This window comes from Nothobranchius furzeri, chromosome 10 (genome assembly GCF_043380555.1).
Source record: "Nothobranchius furzeri strain GRZ-AD chromosome 10, NfurGRZ-RIMD1, whole genome shotgun sequence".
Taxonomy (NCBI): Eukaryota; Metazoa; Chordata; class Actinopteri; order Cyprinodontiformes; family Nothobranchiidae; genus Nothobranchius; species Nothobranchius furzeri.
Window position 1 is genome coordinate 32,141,629 of NC_091750.1, and position 22,145 is coordinate 32,163,773.

The window sequence follows — 22,145 nt, forward strand, 5'->3', positions numbered from 1 at the left end:
AAATAGAATGTTCACAGGTTCTGTGATTGATGTTCATTTGATGCCCTAATTGCTTGGACTCTGACTCCTCCCACTTGGGAGCTCTAGTCCAATAGGAAAGTTCTTCCTGATGTGATTTACCTGAAGGCAACTGGACTTCTTTAGTTTCTTGAAGGCGTTTCACTTCTCATCCGAGGAGCTTTGCCAATTCTAACCGGAACAGTGTTTCCCCTAGGAATTTTTCCAGCTGTGGTGGTGGTGGTGGTGGTGGTGGTGTGGGGGGGGGGGTTATGACACATCTTGCCTTTATTTTAATATTGTTTTATTTGATGCTCTCCACTTGAAACTGCACCAATCCAGCAACTGCTGCATTTTAATAACTAGTATTATAGATGTCCCTTTAAGAAGCTGTACCACCTTGAGTCACGTAAAAATGTGGCAATGTAATACACGTGACAGCCCCATCTAGTGGACAACTTTTGTTTCTGCACATACCTGTACTTATCGTCCATTTATCGTTATCGAGGTGAATACACCGATATTTGCACAAGAATAATTTTTGTTTTAAAGTCTCAGTGACACTCTTTGCCGGGGGATTTGGCATTTAATTTTTCTTCAGCTGTTGCTGTCTTTTCTGCTTCCTGATCACGTGACATGCGCGGATGAAGATCGGCTTGAGAGCTGGGGTGTTTGTTCTGACGGTGCGGAGGCTCGTTTCGACGCCCACACAGTAAAAAAAATGCAAATGACGACTTTAGCCGTCATTGGCAGTGAACGGTTGGTTTTAAATGACGACTTTTGTTTTCATTGGCAGTTAATGAGTTAAGATAAAATATAATACGATTGTCAATAATTTGTAAAGTTAAGAAATAATTTATGAGACAAAATAAGAATCGTTTTATTTAAAGGGAAAAGAGTCTCGTCCTTCTGCAGGCGGCCTTGAGAGTCTGCAGGCAACGAAGCAGGAGAGAGGTTGTTGTGTCTGCTCATCCAGATGGTGCAGCTAGAGCAGGTAAACAGGGAATTGTTTTAGTATGGAAGACCAAAATATTCCTGGCAGAAGAAACCTGCTGGACACTTGAATGTCTGCTCATCTCGGACATCGCTGAGGCAGGCTGTGGACAAATAACCACTAACTTATATGGCCTTCTCTAATGCTGCAAGTGCATTAGTTTTCCTTTGTTTCACTGACACCTAATAAATCCTGGTTCACCTGAGTGCTGCAGCCTTCCGATTTTTTATTAACATTGTAATGTCCTGAAATGGTCAACTTTCACCTACATTTTGACGTAAATGCCACTGGTCATGTGCGGACCTCATTCTATCCCCTAAGGTGGATTTTACACTCTGTCTTCCTACAAGCCAGAAGGATACTGGAATCAATCCATTCAATGTATTGTAATCTTTGATATGACAAGGCAATCGTCAGCCGCACTCAGACACGAGGACAAATTAAAGTTAAGTTAAACTCATGACTCATCGATATTTCTTTACCCCAGTCAGAGCATCCGGTATCTCAAGAAGGCGTGTTTTCTGAGGTTTTCTTGGTAATATCCCTGAACATGGCACGCTCCGATTGGCCAAGTAAACCATAATATGAGAATATTAAAACAGAATCACTCTGGTAACTCAGTGGTCGCATTCCAGCTTTCCATCATTCAACCTTCAGTTCTAGAGAGCGCTCCGGAGCGGCCGTCCGGAGCGACCGTCCGGAGCGACACCTCTTTAACCCTGAGCATTTCTGGCAAGCTGCCACACCCCTGCTAAAAGCTGCCTACTGCTGGCACAGCAAACAGTTCCTGCAGAACAGAGCTGATATTGTTCTGACTCCTTAAAGAGTCCTCCGAGACGCAAACGGTTCCATCCATTTGTTGTGACCCGGAAAACATCTCTGGACTGAAGGGTCGTTGCTACGGTATTCTACAACCTCGGTGCCAGAGGTCATCCGACCTCTCTGACCTTTGGATCCACGAAGAGGGTCTTCCAAAGGGTGAAGTAGACACGCAGATAGCGTCTGATGCCTTTTTGATAAGAATCAACCTCGTAGCTTAACGCAAACCAAATTCTTTCCTTTTTACACCCAGAACTCAGCTGTTCTCTATACAAAAGTTCTGATAAAATCATATTCACACATAGGCACCATACATCACATTTCATCCACCTAGATCCATCCATCACAGTAGATATTAGTTAACTTGTCATGTTTTAATTGTTTGGAAAATAAATTCTTACTTTCATGAACCTGACTCTTTCCTGAATCAAGACGAAGTGTGTACAATCCCTGAATAAACAGAGAATCCTAGAATCTTCTGATTAAACATCCAAAGACCAAGCAGGTGGTATTCTATATTTAGATAGAGTATCACAGCTCATTGGTCATAAGAAGAGGAAACATATTAAGCTCCTAAAGCACTATATTTACCGACTCCTACAACATTATGTTTTGAAGCTAAAAATTAAATATTTTTTCTTTTTGTGCAGATGTTTGTGCGTCTGTTTGTGGATGAGAACTTGGATCGGATGGTACCGATTTCCAAACAGCCCAAGGAAAAGATCCAAGCCATCATTGAGTCCTGCAGCCGACAATTTCCAGAATTCCAGGAACGTGCCCGCAAGCGCATCCGCACCTACCTCAAATCCTGCCGACGAATGAAAAAGAATGGCATGGAGGTACAGCAACACCATTCATCTACTTTCTAGCCTGTATGTTCATTTGCCTCAATCCACAGTTTTATGTTTGTTACATGTGGATAATACATGTTTGGTTTGAAGCAGCAATCAGAGGTGTTCTTAACAGGCAACGGTTGAGCCTCGAACAGAAAAAGAAGAATTATAAATGTGACATAGTTTGGATGGTTAGAAAGGTTGCATATCATGCTATTTTTGAGCCTGGGGCACACAGAAGACAGATGCGCTGCACCAGGTCACGCCCGCGCCTTCATTTTAAAAGGAAGCCAGTTACTGAGAGTGGCTACACAAGAAGCGCAGCGCCACACCCCAGAAGCGCCGGTCCGCACGGAGGTGCTGAAGATAGGTGCCAGTTCTATTTAAAGTGCCATGATGTGGCTGTTTACAACGTTGTGGAGTACTTTACTACAGACATTACGACAAGGAACGGCTTTACGGCACAAACCCAACCTCCAAAACATGGACGAGTTTATAAACGCTACTTGATTACAGTATTGATAACTTTAAAGTACTTTTGCTTTTAAAATATTCTAATAAATAGCAAACTTACCCATTTTTAATGAATTAGAGTCTCACAAAACACGACTGCAAATCTGATCACGTATAAATAAAAAGTCCCTTTCCACATCCTTTTCTCAAGTCTCGAGTGTTGTTGTGACTGTCGCGCGACTTTCCAAGAAGTGCTCAGCGACACGATTTCTGTGTGACCCCAAAACGGCGGCGATGCCGTGGCGCAGCACATCTGTTTTCTGTGTGCCCTCGGCTTAAGTCTTTGAGAGCAAAAGAAGACACAATATATGACAAAATATTACCAGTGGCACTACTGAGATGTCATTTATCTCAAATATGAGTTTTTTGCAACAGCCTGAAAATTGTACCTAGAAATGTAATGGTCTGTTTCAGTAAAGCTCCGCCCACCCTCGCTACAACAAAACGTGCCTACAACAACATCTTAGGCAAGTGAATTATTGCATTGGCCTAGGTCAGAGGTCACTAAGAGGCGGACCTGGGTCCGGATCCGGACCGAAATGCTGTCTGGTGCGGACCCGAGCCTAATGCCAAAATAAAGTTTGCCTAATTTTATAACCGCTTCTGGTCCGTGCAGCTATTGCATTCTTTACGGCAGCATTCTAGCATCCATGAACACCCACAGGCCAATTGTACGCGAGTTTAGCCAGACCACGTGACACCAACAAGCCAATAAACACGTTGCATTCCTGCCAGAAAATACAGCCGATACGTAGCAAAAATAAACATTTCAGACGGAGAGAAGGAGAGCAGCGAAGAGCAGAAATTCAAACAGAGAAAATGAGAGATTCGGACGGAGAGCGGTGGAAAGGAGGAGACATTCAGGCAAAGAACAGGAGAGCGACGATAAGGAAAGATTCAGGCGGGTGAGACGGAGAGAAGTAGAAAAAGCAGAAATGGCAGCCTCTAAATAACGGAAAGTGGACAGCGAAAATAGAGCATTTAATCCAGAATGGACAGAGTCATTTCTCTTTGTTCTTCCCACTGGTGGCACAAAACCTGTTCGTCTCATATGTTCAGAAACAGTGGCACTTATTAAAAGTGGCAATGTGAAAACCATTATGCGTTTGGGTCTGCCAGGTCTACGTGGCATCTTCCCCTGCCATCTGGTCCAACTCACCACCAGGTGGTGATCAGCTGACAGCTCCGCTCCTCTCTTCACTCGGGTGTCCAAAACATACGGCCGCAGGTCAGATGATACGACTACAAAGTCTATCATCGACCTGTGACCTAGGCTGCCCTGGTACCAAGTGTACCGATGGGCATCCTTATGTTCGAACATGGTGTTCGTTATGGCCAAACTGCAGCTTGCACAGAAGTCCAATAACAAAACCACTCGAGTTCAGATCAGGCGGGCCGTTCCTCCCAATCACACCCCTCCAGGTCAAGCTGTCATTGCCCACGTGAGCATTGAAGTCCCCCAGCAGGACAATGGAGTCCCCTGATGGAGCACTATCTAGCACTCGTCCCAGGGACTCCAAAAAGGGTGGGTACTCTGAACTGATATTTGGCCCATAAGCACAAACAACAGTCAGGACCCGTTCCCCGACCCGAAGGCGCAAGGAAGCTACCCTCTCGTCCCCCGGGGTAAACCCCAACACACAGGCAGAGAGTCTCGGGGCTAACAAAAAGCCAACCCCAGCCCTCCGCCTCTCACCCGGAGCAACTCCAGCAAATGAGAGTGTCCAACCCCTCTCAAGGACTTGGGTTCCAGAGCCAATGCTATGTGTCGAGGTGAGTCCGACTACATCTAGCCGGTACCGCTCAACCTCTGCCACAAGCTCCTGCTCCTTCCCCGCCAGCGAGGTGACGTTCCATGTCCCAAAAACCAGTTTCCTTGTCCGGGGATCGGACCGCCAAGGCTCCCGCCTCGGTCTGCCACCCGATCCACACTGCACCGGACCCTTCATGTTCCTCCTGCGGGTGGTGGGTCCACAGTTGGATTAGCCCATGTATCCGGTTAGGGCTGGGCCCGGCCGGGCCCCATGGGCAAAAGCCCGGCTACCAGGAGCTCGCTCACGGGTCCCAACCCCAGGCCTGGCTCCAGGGTGGGACCCCGGTAACCCTCCGGGCCGGGTACTCCTACTCTTTGATAGTTCATCCATGAAAGATCCTATGAACCATTTGTTGTCTCACCCTTCACCTAAGACCAATTTGTCATGGGAGACCCTACCAGGGGCACAAAGTGCCCCAGACAACATAGCCCCTAGGATCATTAGGGCACTCAAACTCCTCCACCACGATCAGGTGACGGTTCAAGGAGGAATCAGTCAGTGTGCTAATATAATAATGCTAAAATGCTCAGATGGGAACAATGTTCATCCACAATGTTCTGTGTGTGAGGTTTAGGGCTGCAACAAATGATTATTTGGATAATTGATTAATCGGATGGGGTCTCGACACGATTAATCGGATTACATGGGGACATTTTTAAAAACTGCTAGGGAAACGTTATTTCTCTCCTTCCTTCACTTTATTAAACACAACATTATTAGAAAACAGTTCAATAGCAGAAAAACAACATGCCATCACCTAAATTGTCTTATAAGGTGTATAGACAGAGACCCTAAGCTACATCTATCTGTGACCTAAAATGCTTGGTCCAAGTTAAACAGCTTAAGGGCAATTCTCATCTGTTTTGTTTGATCTCATCTGTTGACATTTATTTTAAATGTAATTAAACATAGGCTGTGAATTAATCAAAATTGATCACTATTTCCAAAACTGACTGAAAAAATACCAAATAAAACAAAAGTAAATGAATGCCATCCTCCTTGTGATGATGCCCTGGGCAACTGCCATAAAGTCACATCAAGAGATGCTGCTGATCATTCCAATGATCCCAAATAGACTCACATTAGGCCACATGAAAGCAACTGAACCCAAAAATATATGAACCAGTATATAACTGCACTCTCACACAACACGCCTGCAGCAACAGTTAGGACTCCTCCCTCCCTTTTAAAAGCGTTTTCGCTTCTGAGGACATTGTGGTTGTAAAACCACATGCTAGTAGTCTGGCCCCGGTGTGATCAACCAGTTTCTGCGGGAATGTGACGGCGGAACCGGTTCGCAGCAGCGCGAGCCCCCCCCCCATCTAATAGCGTTGCGCTTACAATTTTATAGACTTGTTTTTAGCGAGCTTAGGGCATGTGTAGCCTGTGTAATAATCCGGGGCTTGGGTGAATCACTTTTGAAAAGGTTTTACTTACCCGGACACCGAGCTCTCTCCTTCCTCGCTGATGGTTCTGACATGCTTGCGTTTAAGATGCTGCATCATCACCGTAGTACTCCCGTGCCATGCTAAGTCTGACCTACAAACGTTGCAGGTAACGAATGTCTTCGCCTGATTTAACTGAAAATGCTCCCAAACTTTAGAAGTTTTTACTTTTTTTGGGTCTCGCTGCTTCTGCCATGTTCCTCTTCCAAACACCTGCCGGCTCTTCGGTCTGCGCTAAACGGCGGGCGGGAGGGGAGGGGGCTTTTGGAAGAGTTGTGCAACACAACGAATCGATGACGCAATTCGTTGCCAACGCTTTTAGTAATCGATTTTCATCGAATTTATCGATTCGTTGTTGCAGCCCTTGTGAGGTTTACAATGTCAGAACACCTGCATGAGACAGGTGTTAATTACGATCTGCCAGAATGACTCACCGCCTTCAGATTTCTCCAACATTGTTAAAAATGATCAAATACAGAACAAATTACCCCAGGTCATTCCGTTGCAACGGTACTCTGAATAAGCCTTAGTTGAGGTCAGCTCGCTCAGGTGAGGTCCCTGTGATCTAACCAGGGTTAGTGCCACTAAGGCTCCATGCCTTTCCATTTTCAGGAGAGGAGGTGTCTTATTCACTCCTTTTTTCATACCTTCTTCCCATGTCACAGGGACTATAGCTGGGGTTAACAACACCAGTATATTAGCCGTCCAGAAAGCAGCAGAAGTAGCTTTTTCTTCCGGTCTGCACTTTAACACCTCCTCAATTAAATTTTTACTCCACCATTCTCCAAACAATGTGTCGTATGGACACATCCTCCCTGGAGTATCAACCTCTCTGGGGTAAAATGTCCCTTTAATCCGTGCACATCCTCTGTCCACATTGCATATGACACATTCACAAGCCATTTCTTTGCAGTGTGGTTCACTGGCCATGCGGTGTGAGTAGTTTTTGGGATCATATTTGGAAATGGGCCTCTGATATGCCCCCCAAGAGGCAATGAACCCCAGAGGTTATTAGTCAGGAAGTCCTCTGGCCTCCTCTGGGTCATCATCCCCATCTGTGAGCAGCCTGAGCCCGCGACACAATGGCCCCGTGAAAGGAGGATGGTTCTGGTTGTATCTAGTCCCCAGATTCTGGTTAGGGGCTCTCCTTCTGGGTTTAATAGCTCTTCCATGTATTCCTCTGCTCCTCCTCACTGTCTGAGGGGCACGCAGGGCCTTGTGGCCCTCGAGGGGAGCGTCCCTTAAAGGGAATAGGTGAAGGCCTGCTGTGGTCAGCATCATGCGCCCCACTAGGTGGGTTTCCTGTTGAGTGGCATATCGGCGTCCACATAGGTGCTGTGGGAATGAATGGTCTAGCCAGAGTCGGGGCTCGAGGCGGGGTTGGCCTGCGCGGGCTCCCCGTAGGAAGCCCCAGCTGCTCGTGCTTGGAGCAGACAGTATTAGGCATACATGCTTTCACATTTCATAGAAAGGTCCCATGCTATCATCAGTAAGAACATTCTGCAAATACAAAACCTTCACGAACAAAACATACAAGAGAATTTTTACAATTGTGTGAGAAAACATGTTGTCTAGTGATTTAAAGTGCTATGGGCTCCACAGTAATGTGTGTCTGTTAATATTCTGTTGTCTACAGACCCGTCCTACACCCCCACACCTGACCTCAGCCATGGCTGAGAACATCCTGGCTGCTGCTTGTGAGAGTGAGTCACGCAACGCTGCAAAGAGGATGCGCCTCGACGTCTATCATGTAAATAAATGTGTGTGTGTGTGTGTGTGTGTGTGTGTGTGTGTGTATGTGTGTGTGTGTGTGTGTGTGTGTGTGTGCGTGCGTGCGTGCGTGCGTGCGTGCGTGTGTGTGTGTGTGTGCGTGCGTGCGTGTGTGTGTGTGTGTGTGTGTGTGTGTGTGTGCGTGTGTGTGTGTGTGTGTGTGTGTGTCCTTAAAAGTGATGTGTATGTTCATTTGTCTTCTGTTATTGAAATGAAGAAAAAGAAGAAATCCTTTTATAAATAGGGTGTCTTAAGATATAAATCAGAAGGTTCTGCACAACATTTTTTTTTTAAATTATTACTAACCGGGCGTTAAAATGCCGAAATTCTGTGCAGTCTACGGTAATTACAATCACTCTAATCGGGATAAAGACAAATGGTTTTTTTCTGTAGTGTGCCACAAAGAACTTAGTTATAATTAAAGGGCTTAGTTTCTAAAAGTACATAAAACGAGCTTTCAAGCTATGTATTACATGATGTAGTTCATGTTACTCCAAATGCCACTGTTAGAGTGAAACCAGACGTGTATTTGTTGTTGTAGACCAAAGATTATGGTGTCAGGAAGGTCATCATCAGCCTTTATTTATGAAGCACTTTCCTTCCGCCGCAGGTGAGCGCAAAGTGCTGAACACATGAACAGACATCAAAAACAGTACGGACCCAAGGGATGGCCAGCCATAAAAGCATACATAGTCATAAATAACACGAGATATCAAATCAAAGATGTTGATTAAAATAAAAAGTAAAATGGAAAATAGAACTGAATAATCGTTTATGAAATTAATTAGAAATATCAAAAAGTTAAACTAACTCACGTGCTGTGGGAACTCCACTGAATAAAAGTGAGTCTTCAACTGGCTCTTAAAAACCGACATTGAAGGAGATTTTCTGACCACAGGTGGAAGATCTTTCCACAGCTTAGGGGCCACAACAGAAGAAGCTCTACCTCCTCTAGTAGAGCATCTCACATGTGGGACGACTAGCAGGTCTTGCTGTGAAGACCTAAAGCTTGGTTTATGCTTGACGCATTCACTTTCCGCGCGGTGATGCGGCTCGCGGATGGAACGCGCTTCACAACTCGCAGCGTTTATGGTTCATGCGGCTCGTCTCTGCGGTGAGCCAATATTCTCCCAAACTGTAGGGGGCAGCATGGAGCTCTACAGCATGCATCCAACACTACACCATAGTAGAAGTAGAAATTACTGTTTACAACATGGCGTTTCAGCATTTTTAACAGCGTCCTCGTCTTTTCCGACAGTGCGAGCTATTTCTCTCCAAGAATTATTAACAACATGTTGATCACGGTGATCTCTGAGAGCTGAATCATACACATGTCTGTATTTACCAACCTCTGCCATACTAGTTCTTGCCGGTCCGCCATGTTTTTCCGCGTCCGTCGTGGTTTTGAAATTTTCCGAGGTGCGCGTTGTGGAAATTCTGGGCTGTGCGGAGGCGCGGTGGAGGGGCGTGGCTGTTAAAATGACGCAAAATGACGCAACGTTTCCGCGCGGAGCCGTGCGGACCTCGCGGATGCGTCAAGCATAAACCAACCTTAAGTGCTCGTGGACAAGTAGATCAGAGAGATAGGTAAGGGCACGACCCTGCAGAGATTTAAAAACAAAGACAAGTATCTTTAAACAGACACAGAAAGATACTGGAAGCCAGTGCCGGTGGGTCAGAATTGCCGTGATTTGTTCGTGCTTTCTTGTGCCAGTCAGGAATCTGGCAGCAGTGTTTTGTACAACCTGGAGCCGAGCCAGAGCAGCCTTGCTAACTCCGGAGTAGAGGGAGTTACAGCAGTCTAACCGAGAAGTAACCAAAGCATGTACTAAAGAGCTCGATGTTTGCAGCAAAACCTTGTTAAGGGTCTGAGAGATCTTGTGATGCTTGGCTTGTACAGCCGGCGCTCCCATTAGCATATCGGTGTTCAATTGCTTGTAGAACTGAAACTGAGCCAGATAGAACAAACATTTTTTTGCATATTAAACCGGAGGAGTTGCACCTAAATCTCACACACTGAACAGGGCCCAGAGCTGCGTATTTCCGCTAATGAGTTTGCAAAAAACAACCAAAATGCGCAAATTAGAAAAGCGTTTTCATTCAGACACAGACGCTGTCGTTCTGATCGGCAGCTCACAGGGCTTCACGCGCTAGAATAAACGTCATCACAATGTCAACGTGAACTGTCACATGATTATCACTCACCCAATCACCTGCTTTGACGTCATTTTCCCGCGAATTGTAGTTCTTTGTAGTCCCAGTCTTTCGGCTTTTTCTTGTGCTTTTTCTCAATAATACGTTTAGACAAACGTATCCTACACACTCACACCCCACTACAAACTCCCAACACACACACACACACACACACACACACACACACACACACACACACACACACACACACACACACACACACACACACACACACACACACACACACCCCAATACGAACGTTTTGATGAATCTCGGACCCGCCAAACGGTACATCTTCCCTCCTCGAAGCGGTTGACGCCATTACAGCGCCGGGTGATGTTTAATTTTCAGTTTCAGTTTCCTCACGTATAAATTCATGCAATATTCTTTATTATTGTTATTATTAGTGAAAGAAAAGGAAAACTATATACTACTGAAATATTAGCTACAAATATTCGATATTATTATGTTAAACTCCTGCAGATTATTATTATTTATGTTTTCTTTTATGTTAAAGTTTATATAAATGCGTGTGTCTCAGAAACTACTTTATAGAAGCACTTCAAATACATTTGCTGGTTGAAAGGCTTGTGTGCAACTTCTCTTCACTGATAATTTAAAGGGATAAAGCTGTGGCATTTCTGTATAATGAAAACTATGTGTAGAAACAAAAAAACGATTTTCTATTTCTTTATGGATAATAGCATTTTTTTTAGTAAAATATTTAGTTGCTATCAAAATTTTACATTTACATTATTAAAATTTAAATATAAGTTGTGGCGAACTTGCTCTAGGGCATCTTCGGTACGTTCTTACTGTGTCCAGTTTCTAATTCCATTTTTAGTTCTTTTTTCTAACACAGAAAAGTTTTTCTTTACTTTGCTGACGTTTCGTTTGCCGACTGCAAAACTTCCTCAGAGCTGACGCTGATGGTAGCGCGTCACTTCCTTCTCCGTTTATCCGCGGGCAGCAGAGGACGTTGTCGCCCTCTACTGCCCGCTCTCCCCTCTCCGACGATGCAGTCCCACGCATGATCCAGCGTGTAAACTCCGTCGTCTCTGTTCATGGTCCCACATCCACGTCTCCTTATCTCGATAGCTTCTTTTATCCATCTTTTGTATTTATGTTGTTCGGTGGTTATGATCCGTGTGCTGTCCCAGTCCATTACATGGTTTTCTCTTGTGCAGTGATCTGTTACGGCTGACTTCTTTATTGTGCTTTCTGCTTCTTGTTTTGCTGCTCTTGTGTGTTTTCTACTTGTTTCTTTCTCGCACTCCTTTCTATGTTCTATTGTTCGTGTGTTGAGTTGGCGTCCGGGTTCTCCTATGTATGTTTTATTGCAGAGTTTGCATGGGATTTCGTAAACGACTCCACATTTAAGTCCAGCTGATATTTTGTCTTTTGGGTGCACTAGTCTGTTTCTAACTGTTGTGTATGGCTTTGTTGGTGTGTTTATGTTGTGTTTTTTCATTGTTGCTCTTATTTTTTCTGTTATGCCTCTGATGTATGGTAGAGTTATCACTGGTTCTGGTTCTTGTCTTTCTGGGTTTCTGGTTCTTTGCTTTGGTTGTTCTTTTCTTTCTGTTGTTGTTTGTTGTTTTCCTTTGTTTATTGCCCATGTCGGGTATCTGCAGGTCTTTAAAGCGTGTTGTATGTGTTTGTCCTCTTGTTTACGGTCTCTCTCTTCCGTTACCATGTTTGCTCGGTGTGTGTGTGTGTGTGTGTGTGTGTGTGTGTGTGTGCTCTGTCTTCTCCATCCCCAGTGGGTCGTGGAGGATGGCTGCTTATACTGAGCCAGGATTCTCTGGAGGTTTCTTCCTGTTAAAAGGGAGTCTTCCTCTCCACTGTCGCTGCATGCTTGCTTAGTATGAGGATTGCTGTATAGTCGTCAGTGACTTGATGCAATTTGCTGGGTTCCTTATATAGGAAACATTATTTCTGATTGGCTTAATGAACTGTGAATTGGAATGTTTACTATGTGAAGTGCCTTGAGACGACTCTTGTCGTGATTTGGCGCTTTATAAATAAACTTGAATTGAATTGAATATAATGTTCTGATTACTGACATGTTGTGTATGGTGGGGTGTTCTGATGTCCATAATAGATATTGGTCTGTGTGTGTTGGTTTCCTGTATGTGTTTATGTTTAGGGTCCCGTCGGTCTGCCTGGTGATTTTCATGTCCATAAATGCTATGCTGCCTTCTGTTTCTAACTCATAAGTGAATTTTATGTTGCCTGTGTCGTCAATATTGTTTAAGTGTTGTGTTAGTGTTCCTGTTTGTCGTGTTGGTATGATTTCCAGTATGTCGTCTACGTAGCGTTTCCATAGTTTTATTTTGCAGTTTGGGGGGGCGGTGGCTATGGCTTTTTGTTCCAGGTCTTCCATGAAAAACTGGCACAGGGTGGCTGATAACGGGTTACCCATGGCGAAGCCTTCCAGTTGTTTGTATATTGTGTTGTCGTATGTGAAGTAAGTGGAGTTAGCTACCAGTCCTATCAGTTGTGCTATGTCGTCTGCTGTGAGGTTTGTCCTTTTGTGTAAAGTTTTGTCTTGTCTGATTCTGTTAACTACTATGTCTATGGTTTTTTGGGTTGGTGTTGTTGTGAACAGAGATGTGACGTCATGTGAGATGAGTATGTCGTTGTCTTCTATTGTAATTTCCTTTAGTTCTTTTGCCAATTCTATACTATTTTTGCAGTGTTGGTCTGTATTTCCTAATAACGGGCTGATGATTCTGCTGATATCTTTTGCCATGTTGTATGTTGGTGTACCTATGCTGTCAACTACTGGTCTAAGTGGTGTTGTGTTTGCTGTAGGAATCCAGTGTTTGTACATTTTTTCTGTTATTTTGCCTTTTTCTTGTAGTGGCTTCAGTAATTTTTTCATGTTTTTCTTAATGTTTTCTGTTGGGTCTTTGTTAAGTATTTTGTATGTATTTTTGTCTTCTAGCATCTGTTTCGTCTGTTGTTTACATTTTTCTTTGTCCATTACCAATGTGGTTCTTCCTTTGTCTGCCGGTAGAATAATTATCTGTTCATGTTTGGATAAAGCTGTCATGGCTGATTGTTCTTTTGTAATATTGCTGTGTTGAATTTGGCTGTTCTTTAATATCCCAACTACGTTATTTCTGAGTTCTGCTTTCTTTCCCTCATCTGTGATCTGTTGACATGCTAGTTCTGTTGCTACGATAAATTCATCATATGGTCATAAGTTTTGCAGTCGGCAAACGAAACTGTCAGCAAGGTAAAAAAAACATTTTCTGTGTTATAAAAAATAACTAAAAATGGAATTGTTCTATGGCAGTCTTAAAGGGTTAAGAATATTGTCTCAAGGCACAGGGTCACAGACAGAAGACCATGAGGCGCTGGACAACCTTAGAGGCCTTGAGGACTCAGCAGAGGAAGAAAGAGTTAGTTCTGAGGCGCCAAAATCAGCAGGAGTGAGAAAAACCAAACCCTCACACTAGAGCAGTCAATATATATCCCTGTCATCAAATTGTAATCCCACTTAGCAAAATCCGCAGACAGGGACCACGATGAGAAGTAAGCCAGAGCCACGAGGAGAAGCAGACCAGACCATAGCGAACCACAGAGATCCACAGTGAAGCCAGAAGACTGGAACACCCAGAGAACAGTCCAGAACTCCAGAGCAAACCAGAACTCCAGAACAGGAGGGAAGCAGAGGCCTGCACATGGTCAGAGATGTCATTCCTAGGCAACAAGAACATCTGTTGAAACTCAGTAAAGCATCAAAAACACACACAGGGCATTTTTGCCATAGAACCTCACAGATGGCGTCTCATGGAAAAGAACTAATAAACAAAATAAACAACTAGGACTATATGTGCTCTATATGTGCTATGTATGGAGAATATGTGAATGGAGGTCAACTGAAAGATATGGATGTAGTAAACTACGTGTACCAAAAAGGTAGCCTGGCAAGCCAGACTAAATAAATGTATTATTTAGTCTGGCCATGCTCCGTTGACGGCTCTCGGCTGTGGGGCGGGTTCTACCGTTGTCTACTGGACAATGAATGTGACATCCTCTTGTTTCACTCTGTTGCATCATCCCACCCACCAGGCATATAGAGTGCCCTGATTGGCCCACAAAGCGGATAAAGCTCTGTGATTTGTTCACTAAGCAGATGGAGCACTATGACTGGCCCACCATTATGGACCAATCACAGCTCTTTGTGTTTTAAACCCCTCTAGAGAGCTGTGATTGGCCAGCCAGAGTCCTGGTAGGAGCTGCTGAGGTTCCAATGGAGCATGCCTAGACCATTCTTTGCAAAGCAAGAATTTGGTCTAGTTCACTAGGCTACCAAAAAGGTGCAGAAACAAACGAAATTAAAGCTGCAAGCAGCGTCATTTGGCCCTCACAGCTCTGCGCCACTCCAGCCTGGTGTGGCAACCCGGGGCACCTGAGCACGTCCACTGCACAGAAACGTTGACCCCTGCGATCCCGGACACTGCGAACAGTCACCTCATCCGCACCTCAGCCTGAGTCAGCATATCCTCTGAGCCTGCCATTAAATTACGCATCTCACCACTAGGGGATGCTCTATATTTACCACACTAGTTGAAGTCTTTGCGGTAAAATCGGCCAGCGGGCCAGTTTTAATATATTTTTGATATTTTTCTCGCGGGCCACATAAAAATGCTCCGCAGGCCGCATCTGGCCCGCGGGCCTTGACTCTGACACATGTGATCTAGAGAGAATAAGTAATTGTTTGAGGGGAACAGTCAATGATTTAAAAGTTGTATGGTTGTCATTTATATCTTATTTTGAAAGTATACCTGTTGTGGATTTTGTGTGACTGTCTCTTTTATTTCTTATATACGTACATTCATGTTTATATTCTGATTTGGCATCATATTGGAACCTGGTTTGTGTCTTTATGTTTGATCCAGTGTGACAGGGTGGGTGGGGTTGGATTTTTCTATACATCACATATTGAACTTGACACGTGGTGTATGGTTGTTCTCCATGATGGTGTGATACATCTTGTCCTTTGACCTTTGTCTCTCTTATATGTGTATCAGTTATCCTTTCTACCTGCTGTATTACATGTGTTTGTTTGCTTGTCCCTCTGCCAGGATGAGCAAATTTCTCTGGAAAAGACCTCCAGTGGTGAGGGTACCCCAAGGGAGCCGGTGTCCCTCGCTCAATCCGCCTACTCCCTGGCAGCATCAGCCTTCTCTTCTCAGGATACACAACTCTACATTAGTGGAGCTGGTCTTGGCTATGGTTACCGTGGATACCTGGGCTTAGGGGCTGCCATTCAGCATCCTGTTTCCCTGACAGCCAGTTCTACTACGCAGGCTAATGGTAAGAATATGAAAGGTCACTGACATGTTGTTTTTCCAGTGAATTCACATCAATGGCATAGCCGCACAGTGCATGCTCCGCTGTCTTTGCGGTTGGTAGGTCACTTTGATCTGCATAATTCAAAAGTAACTCATGGCGTTGTAAAGTAAAAAAGCCAGGCAGCAGTTTTTTTCTGGAGGATTGAGAGGAGGTGCAGGAAGATGGGAGAATGACGGCGCAGGAAAATAGTGAAATAAAAAACAAGAAAACAAAACTAAGAGCTTGAAAAGGAAAATGTAGGTAGATTTATCCCACTACATATTTTACCTTTCTAAATCAATACACTCTAATGCCAGATTAATTGAGATTACAAAAAAAAATCTAGCAAACCGTTTGCCTTAAAAAATTAAGTAATGTGCAATGAAAACTTAAGTGAGCTTAACTGAAATTTTTGACTTAACTGAAATAACCATTTTAAGAATCCTCAAAGCACAGATAAATTGAAATTACTTGAATTGAGGCAACCAATTCACATAGTGTTTTTACGTAATATGAGTTAAAGACTTGAATGTAGCTTAGTTGATCTTTTCAGTTCAGTAAACGATGTTTTAAGTTAATCACACACAATTAGAACTTTTTTATTACTTACATTTTGTTCCTAATGTGAATTTTTTTAGACTTTTTGAAACACTTAAAAATTTAAGTGCATTGCAAATTATTTCAAGTTTACTCAATTTGTAAAAAATGTCTCGTATTTTCAGTCCACTTGAGAAAAATGCTTACTTTTGATATGCACTGAAACTTAGAAAGAACAAGAAAATTAGACAAAAACTGTTTTACTTACCTTTTAGAAAAAACTTTGGTTTTAGCCAGCACAAGTCCAAGAACAATACTTGCCTTTACTGACTCTTCAGCTTATTCATAACTTTTTTTAGATAAATATTGTAAAATTTCTGAGATCCTCGGCAAGTCAGGAATACAAACAACAAGCTGCTTCACATAGGTGTGGAAAGCATAAACTACTGTATAACCAATTTACTAAATGAACACACATGGTGTTCAATGTGTTAATACAAACTACGTTATGAAATGTACAACTTTTAGTCAAGGAATTACTTTTTGTTCTGAAACTAGCTATTCCTCATTAACTAAGAATTTTTGGGTTTACACTGTAGTGTTAGACTTTATAGCGTAACGACTGCATATTTAATTATGACCGATAAGATGTGATGATTCCATGTAAATATGAAATATCAACCTGATTGATCTTTGAATGTTTAATCAGAAGAATTCAGGATTCTTTGCTTATTCAGGGACCATAAACACACTTCGTATTAATTCAGCCAGAGTCAAGTATATAGTTAAAAATAAACTTTATTTTCTAAACTAATTATAGTACATGACAAGCTTTGAAAAATGATGTGTGATGGAGTGTATGTGTGGTGATGGAATGTAAAGTAGATGAATGTCAGAACCTTTGTGTATGAAAGAAACTGTGAATTCTGGGTGTAAAAAAATTGTGGTCTGCTATAGAGAGTTGATTATTCAAAAAACAGCATCAAACTGAATCTGTACTCTATCTTTACCACACTGGTGGTGTGATGACACAGACCAAGTTTAATGATATTCTGGCCACGATTTTTGAAGTTATTGAAGGTTAAAGTTATCTAGGGGGCACTGTGACCAACTACAGAAAAATCCCATTCAGGTCAGCTTTGGTTGGCAAAGATGGCTTTCTGCTATTTTGGCATCAATCAGACATTGTGTGTGTTATCTTGAGCCAGAGAGCCAAAAGTGGGTGGAGCTAAAGGGGTTTGAACCAACAACCACATCAATGTGTTTGGTGCAGTCACGTGATGACACAAGCCAAGTTTAATTCCATTCTGAACTTGTATTTGGAAGTAATTAACTTTTAATCCTATCTAGGGGCGATGTGACCAATTACATAAAAATCCTATTGAGGTCCTCTTAGGGAGTCAAAGATGGCTTTGTGGTAGTTTTGCATCGATCAGACGTTGCGTGTGCTTTCTAGAGCCAGAGAGCTGAAATGGGGCGGAGCTAAAGGGATTTGAACCAACAACCACATCGATGTGTTTGGCTTAACCACGTGATGACACAAGCCAAGTATAATGCCATTCTAACCTTGTCTTTAGAAGTTAATAAAGTTTGAACCTATCTAGGAGCCGCTGTGACCAACTAAATCCCATAGAGGTCATCTTTGGTCATCAAAGATGGTTTTCTGTTAATTTGGCATCAATCAAATGTTGCATGGGTCATCTAGAGCCAAAAGGCTGTAAGTGGGCGGATTTAACCTGATTTGAACGAGTGAGCACATATTTGTGTAGACTGCATTTGTGTGATGACTCCCACCATGTTTGATATAGTTTGGAGCGTTTTTATAGAAGTTACAAAGGTTTTATTGTATCTAGGGGGCGCTGTCCCAAATTTAGGAAAATATTCCATGGAGCAGTTTGTAGATTGACAACAATCATTTGCATGTAGTTTGGTGTGAATTGCATCATGCATGTGTTACTCAGGGCCTAATATCTGTCAGGGGGCGGAGCTAAAGCAATATCAACCAGTGACCACAGGATTGTGTTGGGTGCCTTTGTGCATGTAGCAAGTTTGGTGCAGTTGCGACCTCGTCTGTACGAGTTATTACAGTTTTAAAGGTATGTAGGGTACGCTGTGGTTACATTACATAACGTTCACCAACCGTTTGTGCCTTTTTGGCTAAAGGGTATGATTGTTGATTGCCATATTCAGTGTCGTGCAGATCGGAGGCTGTTTGTGGAAGTTACAGTCAAACGTAAGGTCACGGTGTCACGCCAGAATTCGCCATGGCATCAAAGCCCCTCCCTTTATGGAAAGCTATCAGAACTGAATGGTCATTACAGCATCATGAAGTCAGTGCATGACCTTAGTGTCATGTTGACTAAATTGGAGGGGACAAATATGGGCATTTCAGCATAAAACAATAGACTTCCTGTTGTCAGGGGGCAGGGCTTAGGTGATGTCAGCAGTCCACATTGTCGTTGTCTTGAAATGTGGTCAGTGATCACACAGACAAAGTTTGATATAGATCTGATCATGCACTTGGGAGTTATTACGTCAACTAATGTAAGGTCAATGTCTGAGGCTTAGCCACGCCCACACCTTTCAACTTATTCAAAATCTGACAGTTGAGTCCCCCCCATGTCTTAAGAGTATATAGCAGAAGTTTGAAGGTGATCGGTAAAAAGTGCGATGGGACATCACTCTCCAAACGACGTGTGTGAAAACCTCTAAATCGAATACTTCGACCAAAATGGCCGACTTCCTGTGCAACGTTACGCTTGGCTCCAAGAGACTTTTTTGTAGGTCCTGAGACACCACATTAGTAAACCAATTTTCCAAATCGTCAGACAAAGCATCGTGTGGGGCTGACAGTTTTAATAGTTCTAGGGGGCGCTTTTTTTTTTTAAAAAAAAGGCCACGCCCACCAACCTATGACATTCATTTCTATTGGGGGTCAGACTAGGATCACTCACCAGAAATTTTGTGGTGATATCATGATAACTGAGGAATTGAGAGGCAAACGTATTTCCATGGCGTGATGGCGAAATTTGCCATGCCCCCAAAGCCCCGTCTTTTTTAGAAACCTGCCAGCACTGGACACCAAGTGACCCCAACTTGTCTACTGCTATTTGCCAGAGATTGCTGGTGATTAGGTGAAAGGAGTCCAATAGGGAGCTGTGAAAATAAAGAGTGGCATGGCAACAGGTCAAAGTTTGAGGCTGAGCCACGCCCAAACCGTAATACTTATTTAAAATCTGACGATTGAAAATTTTCCCCTTTATCTTAAGAGTATACAGCAGAAGTTTGAAGGTGATTGGTGAAAAGGACGATGGGGCATAATTCTCCAAACAATGTGTGCGAAAACCACAAAATCGAGTACTTGGACCAAAATGGCCGACCTCCTGTACGACTTTGCGCTTGGCTCCAAGAGACTTTTGTGTCAGTCCTGAGACACTACATTAGTGTACCAAATTTTGTAATCCTCAGTCAAAGCACCGGATTTTCACATCACAGTTTTTGGGGGGCCGGACTAGGATCAGTTTCATGGTGATATCTTTAGAAATGACGAAATAGGCATACGTATGGCCACGGCGATACGCCTGACTTTGCTGCGCCGCCACAGCCCCGCCCTCTTTTGAACACTCCCATAAAGTGATGCCATGCAACCCCCACTTGTCTTGAGGTACCAGCTACAAATTTGTGATGATTAAGTGAAATGGGGCGATTTGGGATGTATCACAGTAAAACATGAACTTTTTGGTCCTGAGGGGTTGGGGCTTGTGTGATGTCATCATACGACCATTCAGTTTAGTTCGTGGTTGGATGACGAATGACCACAGAAATTTTTGTAACCCTACTTTATTCGAGTTTGAAGTTATAGCCTTTTATATTTTTTGGGCGAGTAGTCGAACTTCGAAGCCTGGCCACACCCCTTCAGCATATATGAAAAGTCAGTTTTATTTTTTCTATTTGATCGCCCATCCCTTCTGAGCAATTTCCCACAAAATTCGAGACGATCGTGTGAAAAATGATCGAGTAAATAAATCAGAAGCGGACCCTAGAAACGGCCATAACGGGGTCAAAATCGCCACTTCAAACCAAATTGGCCAACTTCCTGTTTGATGTTGACCATGGTTGCAAGAGGCTTTTCTGTGTAGACTGTTGAGTACTACAAGTGTACAAAATTTCATAACTGTACGATAAATTAAGCTTTATGGAGGGGGGTATTTTTCACATTGTGGTGGAGCTATTCCGCCATTTTCTTTGCAATTTTTTTGGAATCTTTAAAATATCAAATTTTTCACCGGGCCCGATAAGTCTGCAAAATATTGTGAGTTTTGGGGTGTGATAAGGTCCCCAAAAAGCCATTCAAAGCGGGCACGAAATAATAAATAATAAACGGAGGATAAACAAGAGGCATTCGCAGCGCTTTTGCTGCTCGGCCCTAAATATTAAATTTCAAAACATTCCAACAAACTTTTAGGACTAAAGGTGTTCTTTGTCCCAAGTCAGCAAAGTGTATAAGGGCATGAAAAAGTTGAGAGTTGAGGTTGTAGACAAACCAAGAATAAATACCTGAAATAGAAATAATGGGGTAAAAGAGAGAAAAGACACCTGAAAAATCTTTTGTTTGAGCAGAAGAGAAAAGACAGAAAATATAATGTGGTAAATATTGTAATGATGTAGAATTACATTTAATTAATGAGCCATACGGCGTGTGATTCCATAGGAAATATCATATCCACCTTACGGATCGCAGGGTTATTTAAACCAGAAGATTGGATCTTTTTATTGCAGGGATTAGATAACCATTACGTATTCACTCAGAGACAACAGAATAGGAAGAGTCGAGTTTAAACGTTAAGAATTTTATTACTAACAAATTAAACTAGACTGACTTCAAAACTAAATGTATAGTGTAACTAAAAATGGATGAGATGGTGAATGGATGACGTGTGATGTAAATCAGAACCAGCAAATCCGAAGAAGCGATTGTTCTGACGGGAACTGAAGATGTTGTTTTTCATTAAGCTTTGGATAGCTTAAAAAAACATGAGACACCATCATGTCGGTCTACCTTGCCTTCGGTGGAAGTCCTCTGTAGATCAGGAAAATCGAGGTCCAGTGAACCCTCTGGAACCGAGCCGGTAGGAACAGCCGCGGTTCCGATCAAACCCGTCTTGAGTTACTTCCGGCACACAACACGTTTATTGGCATCTGGTCAAACCCAAGCCTGGGTCCGGAAGGTGGAGCTTTTGTTCTGAAAGGAGCTATTGCCGCTGGTTGGTATAGCGACTGGATTTTTCAGCTTGTCGTTGGTTCTTTCGGTTAAAGAGTTTAGGTCAGGATTGGCCACTCCGTCACTTTCTCTGGAACGCTTTGAACTGGAGTTAGAGCTGACGTGGCATAGTTTTATACTTAGGATGTTATAGTTTATTGTTGAATAAAAATTACCAAACACCATCAGAACCACGCCTCCGTCCGATCTGTAAGATTCTGATTGGATCAGTGAAAGGAATGTGTCATGTCTTTTTAACACCACATGAAATGAGTCCTGTTGGAACACTTTAAGTCACATTACTTATTATATTCTATAGGATCATAATAAAGTAATTAATATTTTGATTTCACAGGTCGGTCACATCTTATTATATTGACTAACACTTTGATAGATTAGCTTTATTAACAAAAGAGTTATTTGAGTAATTAAAAGAAAAGAGTTCATTCTTCATTCTTCTGTTGAGCTGAAAATAAGCAGGTTAGATGGAATGCATGAGACCTTGAGACTATCTCTCATGCAGACTAGTCCTGAGCAAAGAAGGGGAAAACAAGAGTCATTCCGTTCCGTTACAATATGGAACTGAGAAATAATTAGTCCTTATGCAAATAAAAAATAGCA

General features: G+C 42.9%; 1 protein-coding gene across 3 annotated transcripts in view; it reads left to right on the forward strand.

The window, feature by feature from the left end:
* LOC107390562 (nucleolar protein 4-like) overlaps nt 1-22,145 on the forward strand; it is a 70,520-nt gene that overhangs the window by 29,553 nt on the left and 18,822 nt on the right. For all 3 annotated transcript variants that reach the window (XM_054745615.2, XM_070555513.1, XM_054745614.2), the window contains exons 5-7: nt 2,461-2,649; nt 8,052-8,165; nt 15,478-15,709. In XM_054745615.2, coding sequence (XP_054601590.1) covers nt 2,461-2,649; nt 8,052-8,165; nt 15,478-15,709 — 535 coding nt within the window. The remainder of the gene's footprint in view (nt 1-2,460; nt 2,650-8,051; nt 8,166-15,477; nt 15,710-22,145) is intronic.